Consider the following 23723-nt stretch of genomic DNA (forward strand, 5'->3'; position numbering starts at 1 on the left):
GGAAGGGTGGTGGGCAATTCACTGACAAGGAGACAGAACTTTTAATTGTAACGCCACTCTAGTGTAGCAACCCCCCAAAGCCCGCCCCTCAGCCACTCAGAGAGAGGAACAACCCACACGCCCTCTTTCCCACCTCTCCGTGTCAATGCAGTTACTGACAGGCGGATATTGTAGGGCTGCTGCCCTCTTCCCGCAGCACTACGAATGTGCCTACAGAGAGTCAGCGCAGGTCTCCCCTGTTACAGTAATCTATTGGTCATCTCTGTATTAGACAGCATATTATCTTGCTGACTTATAAAGAATTATATATTTGGGATTGATGCTTGGTGCCTTAACTTAATTAATACACAACACCAGTCACTGATTAGAAAGGGGTTGGTCAGGGAGAAAGAACAGCCTTTCAGAAAATGATTTTGCTTCAGCTAGGTTATGCAGAAGGTGATCAGAATTTTCTATAAAACAGGCAGACTACATACAGTACAACAGACTGACTTGCTTTGTTTTGACCAGTGTCAAAGTATCTCTTTCTTTTATAAAAGTTTTATACTGTAGGAATTCTGTAACACACGGTGTCTCAGTCTCTATTGTTCCTGTGTATGCCTCATACAATCATTGACACACAGTGCCTCAGTCTCTATTGTCCCTGTGTATGCCTCATATAATCACTGACTCACGATGTCTCAGTCTCTATTGTCCCTGTGTATGCCTCATACAATCATTGACACACAGTGCCTGGGATTCATTCAACAATGTGTAAAGCCTGACTCTGCTGTTCGCCAGTATGTTTTTTTCAGTGTAGTATGTCAGAATACAGTGATAAATTAGAGTGGAAGGAGTACCGGAGTATTGCAGGGACAGTAAACCCATCACCGCAGAGTGAAGCAAACCCATCACAGCAGAGTGAAGCAAACCCATCACCGCAGAGTGAAGCAAACCCATCACCGCAGAGTGAAGCAAACCCATCACCGCAGAGTGAAGCAAACCCATCACCACGGAGTAAAGCAAACCCATCACCACGGAGTAAAGCAAACCCATCACCGCAGAGTGAAGCAAACCCATCACCGCAGAGTGAAGCAAACCCATCACCGCAGAGTGAAGCAAACCCATCATTGCAGAGTGAAGCAAACCCATCACCACAGGGTGAAGCAAATTCATCACCACAGAGTGAAGCAAACCCATCATCACAAAGCGTGAAGCAAACCCATAATCACAGAGTGAAGCAAACCCATCACCACAGAGTGTGAAGCAAACCCATCACCACAGAGTGTGAAGCAAACCCATCACCACAGAGTAAAGCAAACCCATCACCACGGAGTAAAGCAAACCCATCACCACAGAGTAAAGCAAACCCATCACCGCAGAGTGAAGCAAACCCATCATTGCAGAGTGAAGCAAACCCATCATCAAAGCATTGAAGCAAACCCATCATCAGAGTTTGTCCCAATAGACTGTCCCGGTAATTTCACGGAGTTCTGCATACTGACAGGGTGAGGATGACTCTGTGCTGCTTCTATCCAGCCAATGACAAGAAACTCAAAATGGGACCTGTGATGAGTCAAAGGGATTTCGGTCTGTGATTCAGCCTCCCGACAGTAGATGGCATCAAACCAACTCGGGACTTCCCTTACCAAGATCTCGTGACCATGGCAAAAGTCATCTTTTGAGGGGCGGCACCTTGGTGAGGGGCGGAAGTACGAGTATGTAAATTCCAGCCACTGGAGTCAAGTGAAGGATAAGGACACTTGTCAGTTGGGGATTGGTGTTCCACTGACTACAGAGGCGGGACATTACATACTAAAGGGAACGTACTACTGTGTTCGGGGTTGGTCCGAAAGTAAAATAGGAGGAGTAACGGGTGGAGGGAGACTGGTTTGGTGCAGCGGGATTTTTAAAAAAAAAAAACACTAACATTTCTTTTGTCTTTTTTTGTTTATGTATGGGTCGCCACGAAGACAATTAAAGACGAGTCATCACGGTTTGTTTTGGATTTCACCCCTGCACTCCTTCCCTCACACCATTTTGTTTTCTTTTGTTATTTAATTATTTTGTTGTGTATAGAGAATAAAAATAAATTATTTTATTTCTGTACACATAAATTACTGTCTGGACATTCCATTTAATACACTCTCGCCTCACACGTGGTGTCAGAAGTGAAAATGGATCCAGCTACAGTTTTGACAATGTTTAGGGAGCAGGAGGAGAAGCGAGAGGAGAGAGAGACACGGCACCAGGAACAGCTCGCCCAGTTCTTTGGACAGCTGGTGGAAAAACTATCAATATCAACATCAGAGAGAGCGGTTGCCCGGATGTTTGCAGCTCAGCCTAATCTTCAGAAGATGACCTCGGAAGATGATCCCGAGGCTTTCTTGATTACTTTTGAGAGAGTGGCAGAGGCTGCAGAGTGGCCTAGGGAACACTGGGCCATGAAATTGGCACCCTGCCTGACAGGGGAAGCTCAGGCAGCGTATCGAGCCCTGACGGCCACGAATGCAGGGGACTATGTTAAAGTAAAAGAAGCCATTCTCTCACGCCTCGGGATCACGGAGGAAACATACCGGCGCCGTTTTCGGGAATACCAGCTGTCCAAGGGGATGCGGCCCCGGGTTGCGGGACAATATCTTTTAGATCAGTGCACCCGGTGGCTGCGGCCAGAAGAACATACACCCCAAGAACTGGTGCAGAAAATAGTTATAGAACAGTTCGCGTCTATACTACCGCCAGGGAATCGAGAGTGGATTAAGAGGAATCGACCTACCACTCTCGAGGATGCCATCCTCCTGGCGGAGGCCTACGAAGACGCAAACGAAGGTGCCGGGTCAGACCCCACTCCTGCCCCTAAACTAACTCGGACCAACCAACCAATGAAGCCCAGAGGGGGTAACCAGACCTTCAGACCATGGAGGTCGAGGTTAGCCCCATCCTGGGCGAGAGAGAATCCCCCTAACCTGCCGGTCGCGGACTCGCAGGACAGATTAACTCCGTTGATGCCTCCTAACCAAGTGTGCTACCAATGTAATGAGCCTGGACACATTGCCAGGAATTGTCCAGTAATAAAGGTGGACCTGGCGACAAGATCCTGGTCAGCAGTAACAGGTAGGAACACTGGGGAATGTCGGGAGGGCCCTTATCAGTTAAGAGTACAGGTCGGGGGAAAGAGTACTTACGCATTTGCGGACTCTGGGTGTGCACAAACATTGATTCGGCAAGCTCTCTTGGATGGGGTAGCCTGGGAGCCACAGGGTAAAGTGGCTATCTCCTGTATTCATGGAGAAACTCGGGTTTATCCCACCACTAAAGTTAGACTTACTGTAGGTGATTATTCAGCTTACGTTAAAGTGGCTGTAGCGCAATGTTTACCATACCCTGTTCTCCTGGGAAGAGACTGGCCGTTTTTTGATCGTATTTTAGGTCGGGAAATGGTCTTAGTTTCTACCAGGGGACAATTAAAGCAACAGGAGAAAACAATTGGCGAGATTTTTCCGTTGCAATCCGACCTGTTTAACCCTAAAATCCGCCCAAGAAAAACAAAAAGAGAGCGTCGGGTGGAAAAATATGAGGGAACTCTGAGACGACAAGGGGAGGGGTCTGACACAAAAGTAAACCAATCGCTTAAACGGCAAGGAAAGGGAGTAGGTATTCAGTGTAACCGGGGCTGCGAGGTTACTGAGGTGGAAGGTCATGTAATAAAAGACACTCCTCTCTGTGTACCTAACCATTGGGACCGAGATATTGACTTGGGATATGAACAACAAAATGATCCCACGTTACAGTATGCTTGGAAACGGGTTAGATATATCGAGGGGAAGGATATGCAGGAAGGACAACCGGTGGTATTTCCGCATTTTTCTGTATCTGGGCACTTATTATATAGAATAACCCGGGCTCCCGGGACGGGACAGCTCGTAAAACAGTTATTGGTTCCTAGGCCTTTTCAGTCAGAAGTCATGAGATTGGCGCATGACATTCCATTTTCAGGTCATTTGGGAACTGAAAAGACTCAGGAACGAATTCTGGCCCGGTTTTTTTGGCCTGGGGTTTATGGTCTTGTGCGGAAGTATGTATCGGAGTGTCCTGAATGTCAATTAGCTGCCCCTAAGTCAGTTCGCCCCGCACCTCTGGTTCCACTTCCAATTATTGGGGTACCGTTTGAAAGGATTGGTGTAGATTTAGTAGGCCCTCTGGAGGGAACAGAGTCAGGATATCGGTATATTTTAGTAGTAGTGGACTACGCAACGAGATATCCAGAAGCTGTTCCCTTACGCTCTATGAATGCAATAGCTGTAGCGAATGAATTGGTAAAAATATTCTCTAGGGTGGGAATCCCGAAAGAAATTCTCACTGATCAGGGCACTAATTTTATGTCAGACTGTATTCAGCAACTATATAAATTATTGAAAATCCGTTCAATTAGAACCTCAGTTTTTCATCCTCAAACGGATGGGCTTGTTGAACGATTTAATCAGACTTTGAAAAATATGTTGCGCCGCTTTGTAGATCAAGAAAAACGCAATTGGGCTAAACTGCTTCCCTACTTGCTCTTTGCAGTTCGCGAGGTACCACAATCCTCAACGGGGTTTTCCCCGTTTGAGCTCTTGTACGGTCGGCAGCCGCGGGGTATCTTGGATCTCATAAGAGAAGGCTGGGAAGAACAGTCAAAGGAGTCTAAAAATGTAGTAAAATACGTGTTGCAGTTACGCGATCGCTTAGAATTAGTCGGTCGATTGGCACATGACAATCTCAAAGCGGCACAGCAGAAGCAGCAACAAAGCTACAATAAAAATGCAAGAATTCGGAACTTTCGACCTGGAGATAAAGTGTTGTTATTGTTGCCCTCATCGGAATCTAAGTTGTTTGCTAAATGGCAGGGTCCCTTTCAGGTTATTCGAGCAATTGGTAAAGTCAATTATGAGATCCGACAGCCTGGGCGTCGGAAAGAAAGTCAAATTTATCATGTTAATCTCCTGAAACCGTGGAAAGAACGGGAAGTCCATTTTATATCTCCTGTACAGGAGGGAGAGGATTTTGGACCCTCAATTGAGTCAGAGTCAGCAATTGAGGTCCCGATGGGGGAACAATTAACTCCTGATCAGCGTGAAGAGGTAAGCAATCTAATTAAAATGTTCAGTGATGTGTTTTCTAACGTGCCTGGAAGAACGCATTTGATCGAACATGCTATTATCACTCCGCCAGGTCTGAGAGTTAGACAGAGACCGTATCGCATTCCAGAGAGTCGGAGAGATTCTGTTCGAAGGGAGGTGGAGTGTATGTTGAAACTTGGGGTAATTGAACCTTCCCGAAGTGAGTGGTGTAGCCCAATAGTACCAATAGACAAGCCAGATGGGTCAATACGATTATGTATCGATTTTAGGAGGGTGAATGCTATCTCCAAGTTTGATGCATATCCCATGCCTCGAGTAGATGAACTCTTAGACAAACTGGGGCAAGCTCGGTTTATTTCAACTCTGGATCTGACGAAAGGATATTGGCAAATTCCATTAACGAAAGCCTCTCGTGAGAAAACGGCATTTTCAACCCCAGAGGGTCTTTTTCAATTTTGTACTATGCCGTTCGGACTTCATGGAGCGCCTGCTACTTTTCAGAGACTAATGGACAGGGTTTTACAACCTCATCGAGAGTATGCAGCTGCGTATATCGATGATGTAGTCATTTATAGTTCTTCCTGGAGAGAACATTTGACTAGATTAGAAGCCGTCTTACAGTCTCTGAGGAGGGCGGGGCTCACAGCGAACATGGCAAAGTGCGCTATTGGAAAAGAAGAAACTAAATATTTAGGTTTCATAATGGGTAAGGGTAGAGTGAAACCGTTGGTTTCAAAAGTCCAGGCTTTGTTGGATTCACCGGTACCTACCACGAAAACCCAGGTGAGATCACTGTTAGGGTTGGCTGGTTATTACCGCCGCTTTATTCCACACTTTTCCACTATAGCCGCCCCTCTCACTGATCTCACTAAAAAGAACGCTCCAAATAAAATTAAGTGGAGTGCAGAGTGTCAGACAGCCTTTGAATCTATTAAAACTAATTTGAGTCAGGCCCCAGCATTAATAAGCCCGGATTTCAGCCGAGAGTTCGTCCTGCAGACAGATGCATCGCAGACTGGTCTGGGGGCGGTTCTGTCCCAGGAGAGAGATGGTATAGAACACCCGATACTATACATCAGTCGGAAGTTACTGCCCAGAGAACAGAGGTATTCGGTAGTGGAGAAAGAATGCCTGGCAGTGAAATGGGCAGTGGAATCTTTAAAATACTATCTTCTGGGACGACCCTTTGTACTCATCACAGATCACGCTTCTTTAAAGTGGTTAGACACGATGAAGGATTCAAACGCTAGGATTACGCGGTGGTACCTGGCGCTCCAACCCTTCGCCTTTCAAATAAGGTATCGTGCGGGTAAGTTACATCAAAATGCTGATTTTTTTTTCCCGGGAGGGAGGAAAAAGGGAAGGGTTAGAGGTTTCCGAGTGTTCCTTCGGCTCCACTCTGAGGGGTGGGATATGTGATGAGTCAAAGGGGTTTCGGTCTGTGATTCAGCCTCCCGACAGTAGATGGCATCAAACCAACTCGGGACTTCCCTTACCAAGATCTCGTGACCATGGCAAAAGTCATCTTTTTGAGGGGCGGCACCTTGGTGAGGGGCGGAAGTACGAGTATGTAAATTCCAGCCACTGGAGTCAAGTGAAGGATAAGGACACTTGTCAGTTGGGGATTGGTGTTCCGCTGACTACAGAGGCGGGACATTACATACTAAAGGGAACGTACTACTGTGTTCGGGGTTGGTCCGAAAGGAGGAGGAGTAACGGGTGGAGGGAGAGACTGGTTTGGTGCAGCGGGATTTTTAAAACAAAAAAACACTAACATTTCTTTTGTCTTTTTTTGTTTATGTATGGGTCGCCACGAAGACAATTAAAGACGAGTCATCACGGTTTGTTTTGGATTTCACCCCTGCACTCCTTCCCTCACACCATTTTGTTTTCTTTTGTTATTTAATTATTTTGTTGTGTATAGAGAATAAAAATAAATTATTTTATTTCTGTACACATAAATTACTGTCTGGACATTCCATTTAATACACTCACAGGACCACTGACGGGTAAAATATTGTAGCACAAAAAGATCATATAATGTTTCTTTTTCCAGGAAGTACATGTTATTTATATCCTTTTTTGTGTAACTAAATGGCATTTTCAAAGCGGAAATAAAGAACGGCCCGTTACATCACAGTGGAAGCTGAATACAGACAGACACATGAGTTCTGGAAATCGGATTGTGTCACCGCTCAGGCTGGAAATGAGAAGATTGATGTAATACTGGATGAAGAGAGATGCAATGCCTTTTCCTGCACAGTCTTATGATATTCAACTTTAGCAGCACTGCAATTGCAGTTACACAGCACACACACACACACAATGCAACGCATGTCTAGTCTTGGAAAGGCAACATTCAGATCTGTAATCAATACTTTGTGGAAGTACTTTTGTGATATTGTTTAATTAAACAACATTTATTCAGCAAACCACACCTGCCATGAACTTAAATGCAAAACATCTCCACTTAAAAAACAATTTCCGTGTGTGTGAGGAGGGGAGTGGGGTTTAGTTGTATCTCACAATAAGAGCAGAGACAGAACAAAAGCTTCTTCTTTGGGGTTATACGCTCATCGGCTCGGTGCCAAACAGACGAGCGACGTGGCCATTTCAACATCAGCTCATCTGAAACCTGCCAAGAGGAAGAGTGTCACAGTGGTGTGGAGGATTCCTCGGGATACTGGCCCCATTGTCTACATACAACACAGCGCAAGCATTACTGTTAGAGCAACAGTGACACAGTCACTCAAAGATACCACATCTTCTGTGAAAGCATTACAGGTCCGCCTGTGTTTGGGAGCATATTAAAGCCCAAAGCATGATCCAGGCTTGAAAGACAGGCCATTTACCATCTTCAAAGGCTTGGGTTGCTGCATGTAATAAAGCTATAACGAAGAAAAAAAAAGGGAGTCAAATAAGCAGTTTGATATGCCATCCAGAGCCTTGAATTTCATCCATAGCCTCGAATTTCATCCAGAGCCTTGAATTTCATCCAGAGCCTTGAATTTCTTTTTCAATGGCGATTAGAATGACAAGAAGATCGTATCCACATCATATAAGAATGTTTCATTACCTGAAAGGCAACGCAGCCCTCATGTTTAAACTGCGTTCTTTTCCCTGGTCCATCCTAATCTGAACATCATTTATCATGGATCACCATTTTAAGATACGGCTTGGTATGTGACACTACTAACCCTGCTTCGATCCTACAGCCTCTCATAGCAAGAACAGGCTCATTGTTATACCATGCTTGTGCAACAATCCTGGTCAACATGGCTTTAATACCTGCCTCCAAAGGACAGTTTCCCTTCCTCAAGAACCTGCTCTCCAGTATCAGTGCTGAGCATTGCAGCTTCCCTTCCTCAAGAACCTGCTGTCCAGTATCAGGGCTGAGCATTGCAGCTTCCCTTCCTCAAGAACCTGCTGTCCAGTATCAGTGCTGAGCATTGCAGCTTCCCTTCCTCAAGAACCTGCTGTCCAGTATCAGCGCTGAGCATTGCAGCTTCTCTTCCTCAAGAACCTGCTGTCCAGTATCAGCGCTGAGCATTGCAGCTTCTCTTCCTCAAGAACCTGCTGTCCAGTATCAGCGCTGAGCATTGCAGCTTCCCTTCCTCAAGAACCTGCTGTCCAGTATCAGCGCTGAGCATTGCAGCTTCTCTTCCTCAAGAACCTGCTGTCCAGTATCAGTGCTGAGCATTGCAGCTTCTCTTCCTCAAGAACCTGCTCTCCAGTATCAGTGCTGAGCATTGCAGCTTCCCTTCCTCAAGAACCTGCTCTCCAGTATCAGTGCTGAGCATTGCAGCTTCCCTTCCTCAAGAACCTGCTCTCCAGTATCAGTGCTGAGCATTGCAGCTTCCCTTCCTCAAGAACCTGCTGTCCAGTATCAGTGCTGAGCATTGCAGCTTCCCTTCCTCAAGAACCTGCTCTCCAGTATCAGCGCTGAGCATTGCAGCTTCCCTTCCTCAAGAACCTGCTGTCCAGTATCAGCGCTGAGCATTGCAGCTTCCCTTCCTCAAGAACCTGCTGTCCAGTATCAGTGCTGAGCATTGCAGCTTCTCTTCCTCAAGAACCTGCTCTCCAGTATCAGTGCTGAGCATTGCAGCTTCCCTTCCTCAAGAACCTGCTCTCCAGTATCAGTGCTGAGCATTGCAGCTTCCCTTCCTCAAGAACCTGCTCTCCAGTATCAGTGCTGAGCATTGCAGCTTCCCTTCCTCAAGAACCTGCTCTCCAGTATCAGTGCTGAGCATTGCAGCTTCCCTTCCTCAAGAACCTGCTCTCCAGTATCAGTGCTGAGCATTGCAGCTTCTCTTCCTCAAGAACCTGCTGTCCAGTATCAGTGCTGAGCATTGCAGCTTCCCTTCCTCAAGAACCTGCTCTCCAGTATCAGTGCTGAGCATTGCAGCTTCCCTTCCTCAAGAACCTGCTCTCCAGTATCAGTGCTGAGCATTGCAGCTTCCCTTCCTCAAGAACCTGCTCTCCAGTATCAGTGCTGAGCATTGCAGCTTCCCTTCCTCAAGAACCTGCTCTCCAGTATCAGTGCTGAGCATTGCAGCTTCCCTTCCTCAAGAACCTGCTCTCCAGTATCAGCGCTGAGCATTGCAGCTTCCCTTCCTCAAGAACCTGCTCTCCAGTATCAGCGCTGAGCATTGCAGCTTCCCTTCCTCAAGAACCTGCTCTCCAGTATCAGTGCTGAGCATTGCAGCTTCCCTTCCTCAAGAACCTGCTGTCCAGTATCAGTGCTGAGCATTGCAGCTTCCCTTCCTCAAGAACCTGCTCTCCAGTATCAGTGCTGAGCATTGCAGCTTCCCTTCCTCAAGAACCTGCTCTCCAGTATCAGTGCTGAGCATTGCAGCTTCCCTTCCTCAAGAACCTGCTCTCCAGTATCAGTGCTGAGCATTGCAGCTTCCTCAAGAACCTGCTCTCCAGTATCAGCGCTGAATTGCAGCTTCCCTTCCTCAAGAACCTGCTGTCCAGTATCAGTGCTGAGCACAGCTGTCTGCTTACACAGTCTACACTAATTGTGGACAAAGGATCTATTGAAAACCGGATGCTTTTCTTTTTAGAATATTCTAACCCCATGCATGCTGTCTCCCAATGTCCTTGAAAACAACATGTTCCATTCCAATGGACCATGTCCCTGTTAAAGAAAATATAATTCTAGACATCTACAAAGATAAAGATTTGATCTGTCCTTGTGGATCATTCCTGTGGCTGCCCCACTGAGCTCACAATCAAAGCTCCTCTGATGGAGTTTTCAACATTACTAAGCTGAAGGATGCATTTAAATGGGGAATTTATTCAACCTTTGTCCTCTGTCGACCAAAACCATAATCACTATTTAAAGCAGACATTTCTGAACGGAAACAAGCATTCCCACTGGGTGCCTCCCTTTGCATAAACTTACTCATATTTACCAATTCAAAAATGACATACTTTACTGTAAAACTGACTGACAGAATTAATTTGAAAACTAGCTGAAACAAATGCCCATGCAAAGTTTAATGAAATACTAGCAGAAAGTTCCCAAGATAGAACCTTAGCCATGGTGTACACAGCAGTAACCTCCAATCCTACATGCTGTGAATGCACAATGACCTCTAACCCTGTCCCTAACCCAATCCTACATGCTGTGAATGCACAATGACCTCTAACCCCGTCCCTAACCCAATCCTACATGCTGTGAATGCACAATGACCTCTAACCCCGTCCCTAACCCCATCCTACATGCTGTGAATGCACAATGACCTCTAACCCTGTCCCTAACCCAACCCTACATGCTGTGAATGCACAATGACCTCTAACCCTGTCCCTAACCCAATCCTACATGCTGTGAATGCACAATGACCTCTAACCCTGTCCCTAACCCAATCCTACATGCTGTGAATGCACAGTAACCTCTAACCCTAACCCTATCCTACATGCGGTGAATGTTCAATGACCTCTAACCTTTCTTACAAAAAATAATCATTTAGAAATCCTCTCTAGTCTGTGTAGTTTTTATACTTGCTGTCTGTCCCGTGTCCGTTCCACTCTGAATGGCAGGGGGCCGCTGTCCGTCAGCTCAGTGGTCCATTAGTACTGTAGTTTCACTGTCAGTCATTTCACCATGTTCTGACAGATCTGGTTTCCTGTGCACTTTCATTTGCCAGCTACAGCACCTGTCATTCAAAGCGCCTACTTTGAAATTAGCAGGTTAAGGTGTAGGTAGGCTTTTGCTTTAGGTATATGGTGACAGTTACTAGTTTGATTTGAAAATGGAGTGCAACAGGAAAACACTTAATAAACACTTAGTATTGTGTACAATACCCTGACTGACAGCTGAAGTCTCCGTGGCAGGATGAAGCAGGCCTGTCTGCATTGCTTTCCAGTGACTCCGAGTCCAGCTGTACTGAAGCAGGAGAGGAGGAAGCTCACACACTGGATAATAAGTGCAAGTTAGTTCTGTTCAACTATCTAAAGTTTTGTTCTGTGCATACTATTGTTACTCGCAAATTTACGCTATAAGAGTCTGTGTAATAGGCTGTTATATGCTACATTTCCTACGGTTTATGTGAGATAATTGTTTAATTTGTGTAGGATCTTTATCTTTACAAGGTATAGCTCTGTTGTGACCAAACATCATTTCAGTTAGAATGTTGGTAACCATGGCTACGTTGCATGGTGACCATGATAAAGGGGTTTCACTAAATAAGACGTTTCTCAGTGGCATAAAAATACTTTTTTTTTAAAGCATAAAGGTCGATTTCACCCATTCTCTGCTTGAATTGAAAAATAAAGATAAACGGTAAATTCTTTCTAAAATAAACACTGATATTAATGGTCGATTTGGCAAAAAAATTGAAATCGAATAGTAGAAAGCCTAAATATAAATCAATGGACAGACGTATAAACACTGCATGCACACTTTGATCAATGTTGGTGCTCACCTAAGGTATGATGTCAGAGGTGCAGTAAGAGTTTGTGTCCATGGCGGCACCTTGTGGCGAACTCCTAAACTACAGTGTGACCTCATTATTTATCTATTTATTGTAAAGCGGTGATCCGAACATCCTGCCCTTTATGTAATCAATGCCTGTGTTGCAGAAGGAAAGGTCTATCCTGAGAAATACGACCATTTTATCTGATCTTGCTTTCTGTTTACCTGGACCAATTAAAAGTGCTGTCTGCATCAATATGAAATAGGAGGTGGGCAGGATGACCAGTGGGTGGTGCTGAGCCAACAGACACTGCCTGAGCGGCACAGCCGTAATTCCCCATCCGTCCTGTTTACAAGGATTCCTATGGCATTCGTGCCCTGCCTGACCCCTCATAGGAATGTACTGCAAGCTGGCTGTCCTGTTCAGCTCCAAACTAACCTCAGCTGGACTTCTGACGTCTGCTACAGCAGGACGCACCACTGTTATTGTAATTTCTAATGGTGCATTCCAACTGCTCCTTTCCTAAGCATACAGAATCCAGCAAAATGCACAGTGTGTGTGTGTGTGTGTGTGTGTGTGTGTGTGTGTGTGTGTGTGTGTGTGTGTGTGTGTGTGTGCGCGCGCGCGCGATTGTGCGTCTGTTCCCTTTGGTATTAGTAATGCCTGAAGCAAGTTTCAAAATGGTGTGCAGAGATCTGGTAATAATAAGATCCTTGTTCAAAGCTTACTGGATGAGAATTCTTTCATCTCATCAGGAGGGAAAGGGGAAAATTATATTTGTATCCCATTTGTGATGTGAAAAAAAAATTGCTGATTTTTTTCACATATTAAATTTCAAGAAAAATAGTTATGAATATCAAACTATTTTATTCATAAAAGCAGAATCCCTATGTAAAAAATATGCACATTAAAGCTGTGTGAGCAGGGCTCAGATTGTTTGCTATACAGAGTTTATATTTGTATCAAATCACAAAACAGGTTCACATTGTAACCCCTGACACAGCCAAAGACTGTTCAGAGGTAAACTGCACAGCTACTGTAACAAACAGCGCAGCTACTGTAACAAACAGCGCAGCTACTGTAACAAACTGCACAGCTACTGTAACAAACAGCGCAGCTACTGTAACAAACAGCGCAGCTACTGTAACAAACAGCACAGCTACTGTAACAAACTGCACAGCTACTGTAACAAACAGCACAGCTACTGTAACAAACAGCACAGCTACTGTAACAAACAGAGCAGCTACTGTAACAAACAGCGCAGCTACTGTAACAAACAGCGCAGCTACTGTAACAAACAGCGCAGCTACTGTAACAAACAGCGCAGCTACTGTAACAAACAATCTGGCAATATTTCTAAGGTGTAAAAAGGACACATAACCTTGACAGTATTCAGCACATGCGATTCAAAAGTTAACCCAGGATCGAAAATCACACCCAAATTTTTCATCTTAGATCTTGAACTCAAGCACAGTTCCATCAAAACACAGATTTAAATAACTGGTTTTACCTAGCGGGTGTGGAGTACCTAACAGCATTACCTCAGTCTTGTCACAATTAAGGTGCAAAAAATTAATACATTTGAGTATTGTTTGCGTAAAAATGACAGTTTATGCCATATGATATTAATATGTAGCCAAGGGGAAACATATAAATACTAAATAACAGGGGGCCGAAGACAGAGCCTTGCAGGACACCAGAAATTACTGGCCCAACCTTAGAACTAAACCCACCCAGCAACTGCACAACTGCACAGCTACTGTAAGAGGTGAGCTGCAATCAAAAGACATCCTTACCATTTCTTTACTGACAGATCCGTAAGAGGGATGCTCCGCAACCCAGTCCCAACCACCATCAGGAACGCAGACAGCATCATTGTAACACGGAGACCTAGGAAGGGGAGAAGCATTCGTTTTCAAATCTAAGAGGCACATTATACCCCTTAAGCAAGTCATCAACACAACAGAGCACTGAGCAGTTCAGTTCAATTACAATGGGCTACAGAGGCGACATACATCATCTAAAAAGTTAACAGCTTGAAATAATGGATTTTTTTTTTTTTTTTTTTTTTTTAAATTATACACAGTATAACACAAAGTATTTACAGTATAATCGTAAATCTCAAAAAACTACTCACTTCTAAATCTTTTGTAGTCATTTTTGTATTACTTTAGTATAAATATATGTTAATTTGGATTCATATGTTGTTTTTTTCTGACTTTATGTGAACGAAAAGACACACATTTGCCCGTTTTCCCACTGGAAATAGTGATATTTTGAAATATCACTGTCCTGGTCACAAAAGCAAAGTTTGTGGGGAATAATAGCCATTTTCTATACTTTTGAGGCATAAGCAATTAGGAAATAACACTTACTATCCAGGAACCAAAAAAAAATGTGTTACACGGTGTAATGTGATACATACAGATGCTATTACAGTAGGAACCTTTATTTAATAATAACTTAATCATTGTGAAGCCCTTGTAAAAGCTGATCCCACTGAAACCTCCTAATTTCAGGTCCACAACGCCCCTCAGCAGCACTGCTGTGAGGACCTCTGTGTACATTAGCTGCACAATCAACGGTCCACTGTTCAATTATCAAAATATCATTAGTAACAATGGGCTTTAAGAGAAGCTGCCCTCTGCTTTTTAAATTCAATTTCTCCAGCCTCCGAACACAGGACATCTCTAACAACAACAACATCTGTATTTACTGCTTCCTTTTTAAAAACACACTTGGGACCAGTGGAAAGTGAGCACCGTGGCATTTCCCAGTTCGAAGACCCCAATTCACTTCATCGTTGAATTTGGATATCAGGAACAAAGGGGTGTTGCCTCTGCTCTGTGGCTTCTCCTGAACATGTCAAGCTACCACAGTTTCAGAATAATGTCATTTTCTGACATGGAGCGTTATAGTATTTATTAGATGTGGAGTGGTCACAGTGCTTTTTAGCTGCATGAAAATGACAATATTGATTTTCAGTTTGATTTGCTTTTGAATTTCAGGTAAAGTATCCTAAATACTGAAGTTATTTTGGTTTCACAAAAAATCTCCATGTGTACTGTACTTCACAAATGAATGAGAGAGCGGTGTGTTGTTTTCAAGTTATGTCAGTTACAGGACTCAAGCCTAACAGTAAACACAAGGGATGTACTGTGTGGGTATTGTGAGGGCAGCGCAGATCTCCCCTGTTATTTCACAGGTACTGTGTGGGTATTGTGAGGGCAGCGCAGATCTCCCCTGTTATTTCACAGGTACTGTGTGGGTATGGTGAGGGCAGCGCCGATCTCCCCTGTTATTTCACAGGTACTGTGTGGGTATTGTGAGGGCAGCGCAGAGCTCCCCTGTTATTTCACAGGTACTGTGTGGGTATTGTGAGGGCAGCGCAGAGCTCCCCTGTTATTTCACAGGTACTGTGTGGGTATTGTGAGGGCAGCGCAGATCTCCCCTGTTATTTCACAGGTACTGTGTGGGTATTGTGAGGGCAGCGCAGATCTCCCCTGTTATTTCACAGGTACTGTGTGGGTACAGGTGAGGGCAGCGCTGATCTCCCCTGTTATTTCACAGGTACCTGTGTGGGTATGGTGAGGGCAGCGCCGATCTCCCCTGTTATTTCACAGGTACTGTGTGGGTATTGTGAGGGCAGCGCAGAGCTCCCCTGTTATTTCACAGGTACTGTGTGGGTATTGTGAGGGCAGCGCAGAGCTCCCCTGTTATTTCACAGGTACTGTGTGGGTATTGTGAGGGCAGCGCAGAATACCCTGTTATTTCACAGGTACCTGTGAAATAACAGGGGATTCTGCGCTGCCCTCACAATACCCACACAGTACCTGTGAAATAACAGGGGAGATCTGCGCTGCCCTCACATCTCCCCTGTTATTTCACAGGTACTGTGTGGGTATTGTGAGGGCAGCGCAGAGCTCCCCTGTTATTTCACAGGTACTGTGTGGGTATTGTGAGGGCAGCGCAGATCTCCCCTGTTATTTCACAGGTACTGTGTGGGTATTGTGATCTCCCCTGTTATTTCACAGGCAGGGCAGCAGAGCTCCCCTGTTATTTCACAGGTACTGTGTGGGTATTGTGAGGGCAGCGCAGAGCTCCCCTGTTATTTCACGGGTGCAGCACTTTGACATGTACATGCTCCTCACTGTAAAAGGGCTCTTGCCTAATTCACTGGTTCCAATGTTTCACAATTGTGTATGATGTGGAACAATCAGGAGGAAGCACTTTATAGCAAGTTTCAGGAAGTTGAAAAAAGACAAAGTGAATTGGAGGAGCTCTGAGGAGCTCTCTATGGTACGTCAGTGACAGTACAGCTGTCTTTTGGTTTGATAACCCTAACCCTACAGCTCACACAGAATGCCCAGGTTTGATAACCCTAACCCTACAGTTCACACAGAATGCCCAGGTTTGATAACCCTAACCCTACAGCTCACACAGAATGCCCAGGTTTGATAACCCTAACCCTACAGTTCACACAGAATGCCCAGGTTTGATAACCCTAACCCTACAGTTCACACAGAATGCCCAGGTTTGATAACCCTAACCCTACAGCTCACACAGAATGCCCAGGTTTGACAACCCTAACCCTACAGCTCACACAGAATGCCCAGGTTTGAGGTTCAACCCTAACCCTACAGTTCACACAGAATGCCCAGGTTTGATAACCCTAACCCCACAGCTCACACAGAATGCCCAGGTTTGACATTGAACAATGATTGCGCTTTTGTATCAGAGGCACCTCTTGGTGAAACTAATCAAATTTCACTGAGAAGAAAGAAAGGTTCCTTTGTTATTTCCCCCTCTGCATGCAGTTGTAAGTTTTGCATTAAACTGCTCTCCAGTACATTAAGCAGGCATACTGCATGTCTTTGCTTCAGGTTTCCCATTACAGCAAGTGAAGGTTGAATAGCTCTGTTCTCTCCGATGAAGTGCCATGAAAGGAGCAGCAGAAAAATGATTTCCAGACCTTTTCTGAGGTCTTTAAAATTCTCAAAATATTACTTTTTTTAATCCTGCTACCACACTATAAAAAGAGACTTCCTGTGAATCCCACAGGTATGATGCACAGGAAGTGAATTTAGAGAGTGGTGGCAGAATAAATGTGTTCCACCAGTCAAAGTGAAAATAAAGTCTTCCAAGCGACGCTGTTCAAGTAAATGCAATACATTATTTATAATTATTTTAATCAAGCAACAGTTAACAGAAATGAAGAAAAAAATATTTAAAATGAAAGAAAAAATAATACAACTTACTGTAGAAATCGCATTCACGTTTACAGAAAATGCAAGAGAAACGAACCGAAAAGAGTAAAATCAACAATGTTCGAAATCGCAAGCGCATTTTTTTAAATGTATTTATTTGTGCAATTCCGCATTCTCGGACTTGGCAGTTAATGAGATACGGTGACATGGGAAAGCATGTAGACTCAGAATCTTCGAAGACTACAAATAGATGTAAGGACTGGTTGGTTCCATTAATATTTTTAGAAACTTAAAATTGGTATTTTTTGTACAAAATGCACAAAAAAAATGGAATACATGAAACAAATTGAAAACAAAACACATCTTACACTTTCCTATATCCAAAAATACTACCAATTAAAACTGCTTTAATGTCTTTAATTTAGAAACTGCCTCACATTTCTCTCTTCTGGCTCACTTGGTATTATGGTATCTATATAAATGTGAAAACATTTTGTGCCTGAAACAAAATTTCTTAGTTTCATTGGTGTCTGGTTCTGTCTTAAACCTCTCTCTTTTTCTGTGTAATAAATTACTGCAAAGCCACACAGTTGACTTACATATGTGGACTTTACTTACTTTGAAATGACTGTGTGCTAAGACAAGCTTCTGGTTTTAAAATTCTAATACATTATTTTTTAATTACTTTTCATAGACACTTAAGTAAATCTCTTTAAAGGATGCCTAAAATCATAAAAAATGAACAAAATTATACACTTAGTTTGAATTTTGGGTCCCTATTAAGGCACATATTTAGGCCCGGATATGTAGTTTTACAGCCTGCAAAACCCTGAAATTCGTTTTCGGTGGGGGGCATTGCACCCTGCATCCGCGCTGGGGGAGGACCCCCATGCCCCCCTGCATCCGCGCTGGGGGAGGACCCCCCCCCCTGCACCCGCGCTGGGGGAGGACCCCCATACCCCCCTGCACCCGCGCTGGGGGAGGACCCCCATACCCCCCTGCATCCGCGCTGGGGGAGGACCCCCATGCCCCCCTGCACCCGCGCTGGGGGAGGACCCCCATGCCCCCCTGCACCCGCGCTGGGGGAGGACCCCCATGCCCCCCTGCACCCACGCTGGGGGAGGACATGCCTAAAGGAGCAGATTAACGTGACTGTACTGCAGCAGTGGCACAGCACGCATTATTGAGCAATGATTTAAACCATTATTCCAGAAAGGAATTCAACAACTTCAGCGTTATCAAACCAGCCATTAACAGAAACCAACCACTGGCTCCAACCTACAACTATGTGGCCTCATGTTAGATTTACATTGTTGATGTAACTGAGAAGCAACAAAGCACTGAGTATTGCAGGGGTGCTGTGGAAGATCCACATGTCAAATATAGTCAAACTGATCACTGAAAGAGATTCATATTCTATTGAAGTGTTAGTGGTGCAAAACATCACAAAAAGTGAAAAAAAGCAATTTCAAGATAGTTCTTACTAATTCTGAATCATTAGAAAATAAATATTTACTTGCTGAATTAGTGTTGCATGCAATGTTCGCACCGGGGCCTATCTTACCCATACAGTAAACGCCCTGAAGTTACAGAAAAGCTGCTGTCTTGTCAAAAGGCTGTGCTGAAAGCAGGTCTGAGAGATAGCTAACTGTCAGAGCAGTACTGTAGCTGGAGTCTGAGCCAGCCATACGGGAGGGAGATCACATGGCAGGGTCGGAAGTGAATCTTGAGAGCCTGCAAAACCTGGGAAACCACGCAGTGCACAATCATCACCAGAGCCTGGTGCAGCGGTGAGGCACTAATCCTGAAAGACAACATGCCCCACAGAGCCATGCTGTTCGGATAGATCAATTCACTTTCCACCCGCCAGCATCCTTTACAACACAAACAACAGCATGGTGGAGAAACACACAGCAAACAGACCGTTGTTAAAGGAATACAAATAAACAACAACTTGAACTTTTCTTGACAGATGCTAGGCATAGAAAATTATTCTAAACAAAATTGTATGTCAGTCCTGAATATTTATTTCAGACAGTCAACAAAACAGGCAAGAAAACCCCTCCAGATTCATGAAAAGCATCAAAGTGTGGAAGAACCTCATTGCATTATGGGCTTAAGGGAGGAAAAAAAGAAAAAAAAACTGCTGTGAACCTTTTGTGATGAGTGAAGGAGCACAAAATGAAGCTAGCGCCGCTGGGGAAGTGGAATTCTAATTACTAAAGCCAGGCCTGCATTGCAAACACGAACAATGTGAACAAGGGAACGATGGGTTTGTGGACAGTGTCTGGAATCTTCACAAATGCACTACAGAACCTCGTGTTCAGTGCACGGCTAATCACCTTGTAAAGCACGCCACCCACTTCTGTGTAATTTCAATACCACTACTTTACTGGCTGCTACAGTATTACCTGTCACTTACAAATGCCTAGTTGCCATTTAGAATAACATTTGCATCTAGGCATATATGGTTTTATTTTTTAATAACAAATGTAATCCACTAGGCATCACAATTTATAAAGGACTGCCTACTTCATAAAACAAATCAATAATTTGTGTCTACAACAATAACAGAGTTCAGTGTGACACAATACACACATACATATATATATAACAACTAAACTAAACTATGCCCTCAGTACAGGAGCTCGCGAGTGAAGTCTGGTAGATAGTAAAACCGAGTCACGTGTAAATGGTTTTCTGTATGGGACAGTGTGTGTGGCAGTGGAGTTCTAGGGTCTTGCTCCATTCATTACTAAAGCAATTGCTATGAAAGTACCTGCAGGCACATTTCTTTCAATGACTCACAGTGACTTCGCTATTTTTAGGTACTGTATTTACAGCCTGGATTTTCCCACTTCCCTTTATTAAGTTGTGTTGAAAACTTCATTTCAGTGAAAAATCATGTATATGGGAAATGCAACATAAAACATACATGTTTTTACTTAACAGAATACAGTAGCAGCACAGTGAAGACCAGGCTCCATTACTCATTCTTTCAGTAGTCACCATAAGTCTTCCTTTGAGTTTTGGCCAATTGCAAAAAGTTTGATATTGTTCTATATGGAATCATATGCAATTATGGTGTTTTGTGAAATTGGAGGTGATAATTTGACAGGGTGTAGTGACAATTTGAATAACATATTATAATATTATAATAATATATATATATATATATATATATATATATATATATATATATATACAACTGTAAGTCGCCCTGGATAAGGGTGTCTAAGAAATAAATTATATATAGGGCTAGGCTTTCAATATGTTTTACTCCTAATATAATGAGCCAGGATCACTGTTTTTTATTTGAATTACTGGTATATTCCCACATACCATGACAGCAGCCACTGATGACAAACCCACGGGACTTACACATGTATTCAACACTGCTTTGTGTAAGTAGTCGCTACTGCAGATTAATTCTTGTATGAATGGGAACAAAATGAATTCATTCACTGAGGTCACTTTTGGCTAATCCCAACCTTTATCAGCAAGTTGCTGCAATTCTGCTTACGTTACAGTGACGTAAGAGAGAACTCCTCCAGGGTCAGCTGCAACACTCAGAGGGACTGTTTGTCGTGCGTGTGTATGTGTACTAACATAAGTATAGTGTGGTACAATTCCAGGGATGGAAATCAGACTCCCATTGCACAGCAGTTCGATTCATTCCTGGTTTTACTACGAGTTTAATAAGACACACCTGAGCTTGTTACCTATACACACTGAGGCTAATCAAGCTCATAGTAAAACCCGGAATGGGGGTTAACTGCTATGGAATAGGAGTCTTATAGCCATGCCTGCAATTCTGTTGGTACACAGACAAAATGGGTAGATGAAAGTGCAATTTTAATGTGCCGTGCACACAAGGAACACACCGTCATATCACGTGCTGAAGGAAGTGCAAAAAAGCAGACTCAATTAAATGTAAACAGACAGTTAAAAAGGAAAATGCAACGCATTAACAGGGAAGATACCATCAATATTTTAGGAATGGAATTGATGGCGGTCTTTCTTTTATTGTTTGTTTTGTTTAGGTGCAAACTTTAGGTATCGACTTTTTATTTCGCATTGGAAATATTACCAGTGCGATTACAAACTATACAGTATAATGGGATTATAAACCATCAAGACAACACAAAAGCCTCTCTTACCCTTTTTATCCATCAACCACATGAACAGGAACCAAGGAATGAACCCAACCGGACCGCACAGCACCAGCATGGCAATGTCTATGCTGGTGAAGCCGTAGGCTAGCTTGGCAGAGTTCTGGATCGGACCCCAAGTGTTCCACACCATTCCCTGCATGAACCCCAGCAGGGAAAACAGACCCAGAACCAGCCATCTTCTGTTGTACACCCGACTGACTGGCTGAACAAAACTGGAATCAGACTGCAGTGTTGTGGACAAAAGCGGTTCCCTTTCGTCTTCCGTGCTGCTCCAAACAGCACCCATCTCTTCTGCTTGACCGTTAGAAGCGTGTTTCTCTCCTGGCCCGGGTTAAAACTCTGGGATTATTGTTATTTTAAACAACCGGATTAAAAAAATAATAATAATTTGCCAGTCCTTCACTCAAACACAACCAAAACAAGCTGCTGTGGACTCTCAAAGCTCTACAGCGACTGCGCAACACGGAACAGCGCACGGGTTATTAAACTGCAGCTGTGTAAGCGCCATGTGGGCTCAACTGTCCCTTCGTGTGAACGCGGTGCCGGCTGTGCGGCGGAGCCCGAATGGCGGCGGTTTCGCGGTGCCGGGTGTGCGGCGGAGCCCGAATGGCGGCGGTTTCGCGGTGCCGGGTGTGCGGCGGAGCCCGAATGGCGGCGGTTTCGCGGTGCCGGGTGTGCGGCGGAGCCCGAATGGCGGCGGTTTCGCGGTACACACGAGATTGTCCCGTGAGTTTGTTTACACGGGGAGCGGCTGTGAGTCAAGCAGCAGGAAAGGTTGCGTGGATCTGGATAGCCTGTTCACCCGTGATCGCTAACAGTCGTCAGTTTAGGGGTCATATTTAGTAAACGATTTGGACTGTGATGTATTTACTGACACATGGAAGCCTGGTTGTTTGGTTTTCAAATAATAATAATAATAATAATAATAATAATAATAAAACATTCAGTCTACTACTGTATTTGTAACGTGTTTTAAAATGTGAACGGAAATAAAAAAATTAAAAAAAGCGTGTGTATTTTGGTCGCCATCTGAATTTGTTGTACCCCAATCATATTTTTATAATAAGGACAAAAAACAAGCCCTACCGGAGTATATGAAAATAAAGACTGATGGTGATGTAAACACAAGTAGTTCGGTACGTATTGTAGCGATCTCGGATCCCGCAGGCGTGCGCCTCTCACAGGGCGAGGCAATCCACACACAGGCGGAGGACGTGGGCTCGAACCCGGGGCCATGGCTCTCGCACTGAAGCAGAGCCCCGCAATAAAGAAGAAACATGTGCCCAGGTCTCTGTTTGCAAGTGTACTCCAAGGCGACTTGTTTTAATAGACACCCTCTTGCTACACAGCTGCTTGTTTAAACACGTACAGTAACTTACAAGGATCCCGCATGCATTGTACTTGGATAGTGTTTACAATGCTTTCACTATGATTTCACTTTAAAAACCTCAAACTGCTGCTGTATGGAAAAAGAGCACGCACGCTGCTGAATTGTTTGTGGAATCCAATTTAGAACTGTCCATTTCTGGATGTATTTGACTTCCCAAATGTGATTGTTGTGAACTCTTTGTACAGCGCAATGCATAATCCAAGCGGTTTGATTAAACCTGGGGCTAGGTGGTACTAAACAGGCTAATGCACTTTCCTCATTGGAAGACGTGGCTGAAATCCAGCTCAGGTCCTAAATAGAATGGATGGGTGTTTCAGTTTACCACAAAACCACTAACAAGCCCCACATTTCTGTGAGGTTACAACACGTGGATACAGATAATATTGTAGCGTTTCACAGGCCAGTAGAAAGGAAGGAGACAACACGCCTGATTCGTTCAATTGCTTTAATTACTCAGACCACTATTCTATTTGCTTCATTGCAAACACTGAACAATCACCAGCTTTCAGAAACACACACATAATTGGTGGCGCAGTTGGCCAATTACAGAGGGACACAGAAAGAATCATAGGCGCAGGCTACATTTACACATAGACACGAACAGACGACTCCAGGGAATACAGAGGAGAAAGGAACACAATGCAGCAGGAGTTACAGTACAGTACACAAGACACAATTACATAGATGCACGGATCGCTACAATACTCCTGTTACATAGAAGCTGCGATGCAGATTTGTGACCGTATACGTAGCATTGACACTTCTTTCAGATACAGTGATGTAGTGCTTTCTGTAGAATGTTATGGATCATTAACTTGGAGCCCTGGCTATCACAATATTTAGTGCTACTGGTTCAGTGCAGCTCAGTCTCATTCTTGAGCTGTTTCTATCAAACTGTATATACAGTGCATTCCTGTTCCGTATGACCGAGC

General features: G+C 44.1%; 1 protein-coding gene across 1 annotated transcript in view; it reads right to left on the minus strand.

The window, feature by feature from the left end:
- Positions 1-23426, minus strand: part of LOC121323267 (solute carrier family 49 member 4-like) — a 42959-nt gene extending 19533 nt beyond the window's left edge. The window contains exons 1-2 of the mRNA XM_041264235.1: positions 21387-23426; positions 13816-13909 (exon numbers count right to left, since the gene is read on the minus strand). Of these exons, the coding sequence (XP_041120169.1) occupies positions 13816-13909; positions 21387-21687 (395 nt within the window). The 5' untranslated portion in view covers positions 21688-23426. The remainder of the gene's footprint in view (positions 1-13815; positions 13910-21386) is intronic.
- Positions 23427-23723: the final 297 nt, after the last annotated feature.

This window comes from Polyodon spathula, chromosome 11, assembly GCF_017654505.1.
Source record: "Polyodon spathula isolate WHYD16114869_AA chromosome 11, ASM1765450v1, whole genome shotgun sequence".
Lineage (NCBI taxonomy): Eukaryota > Metazoa > Chordata > Actinopteri > Acipenseriformes > Polyodontidae > Polyodon > Polyodon spathula.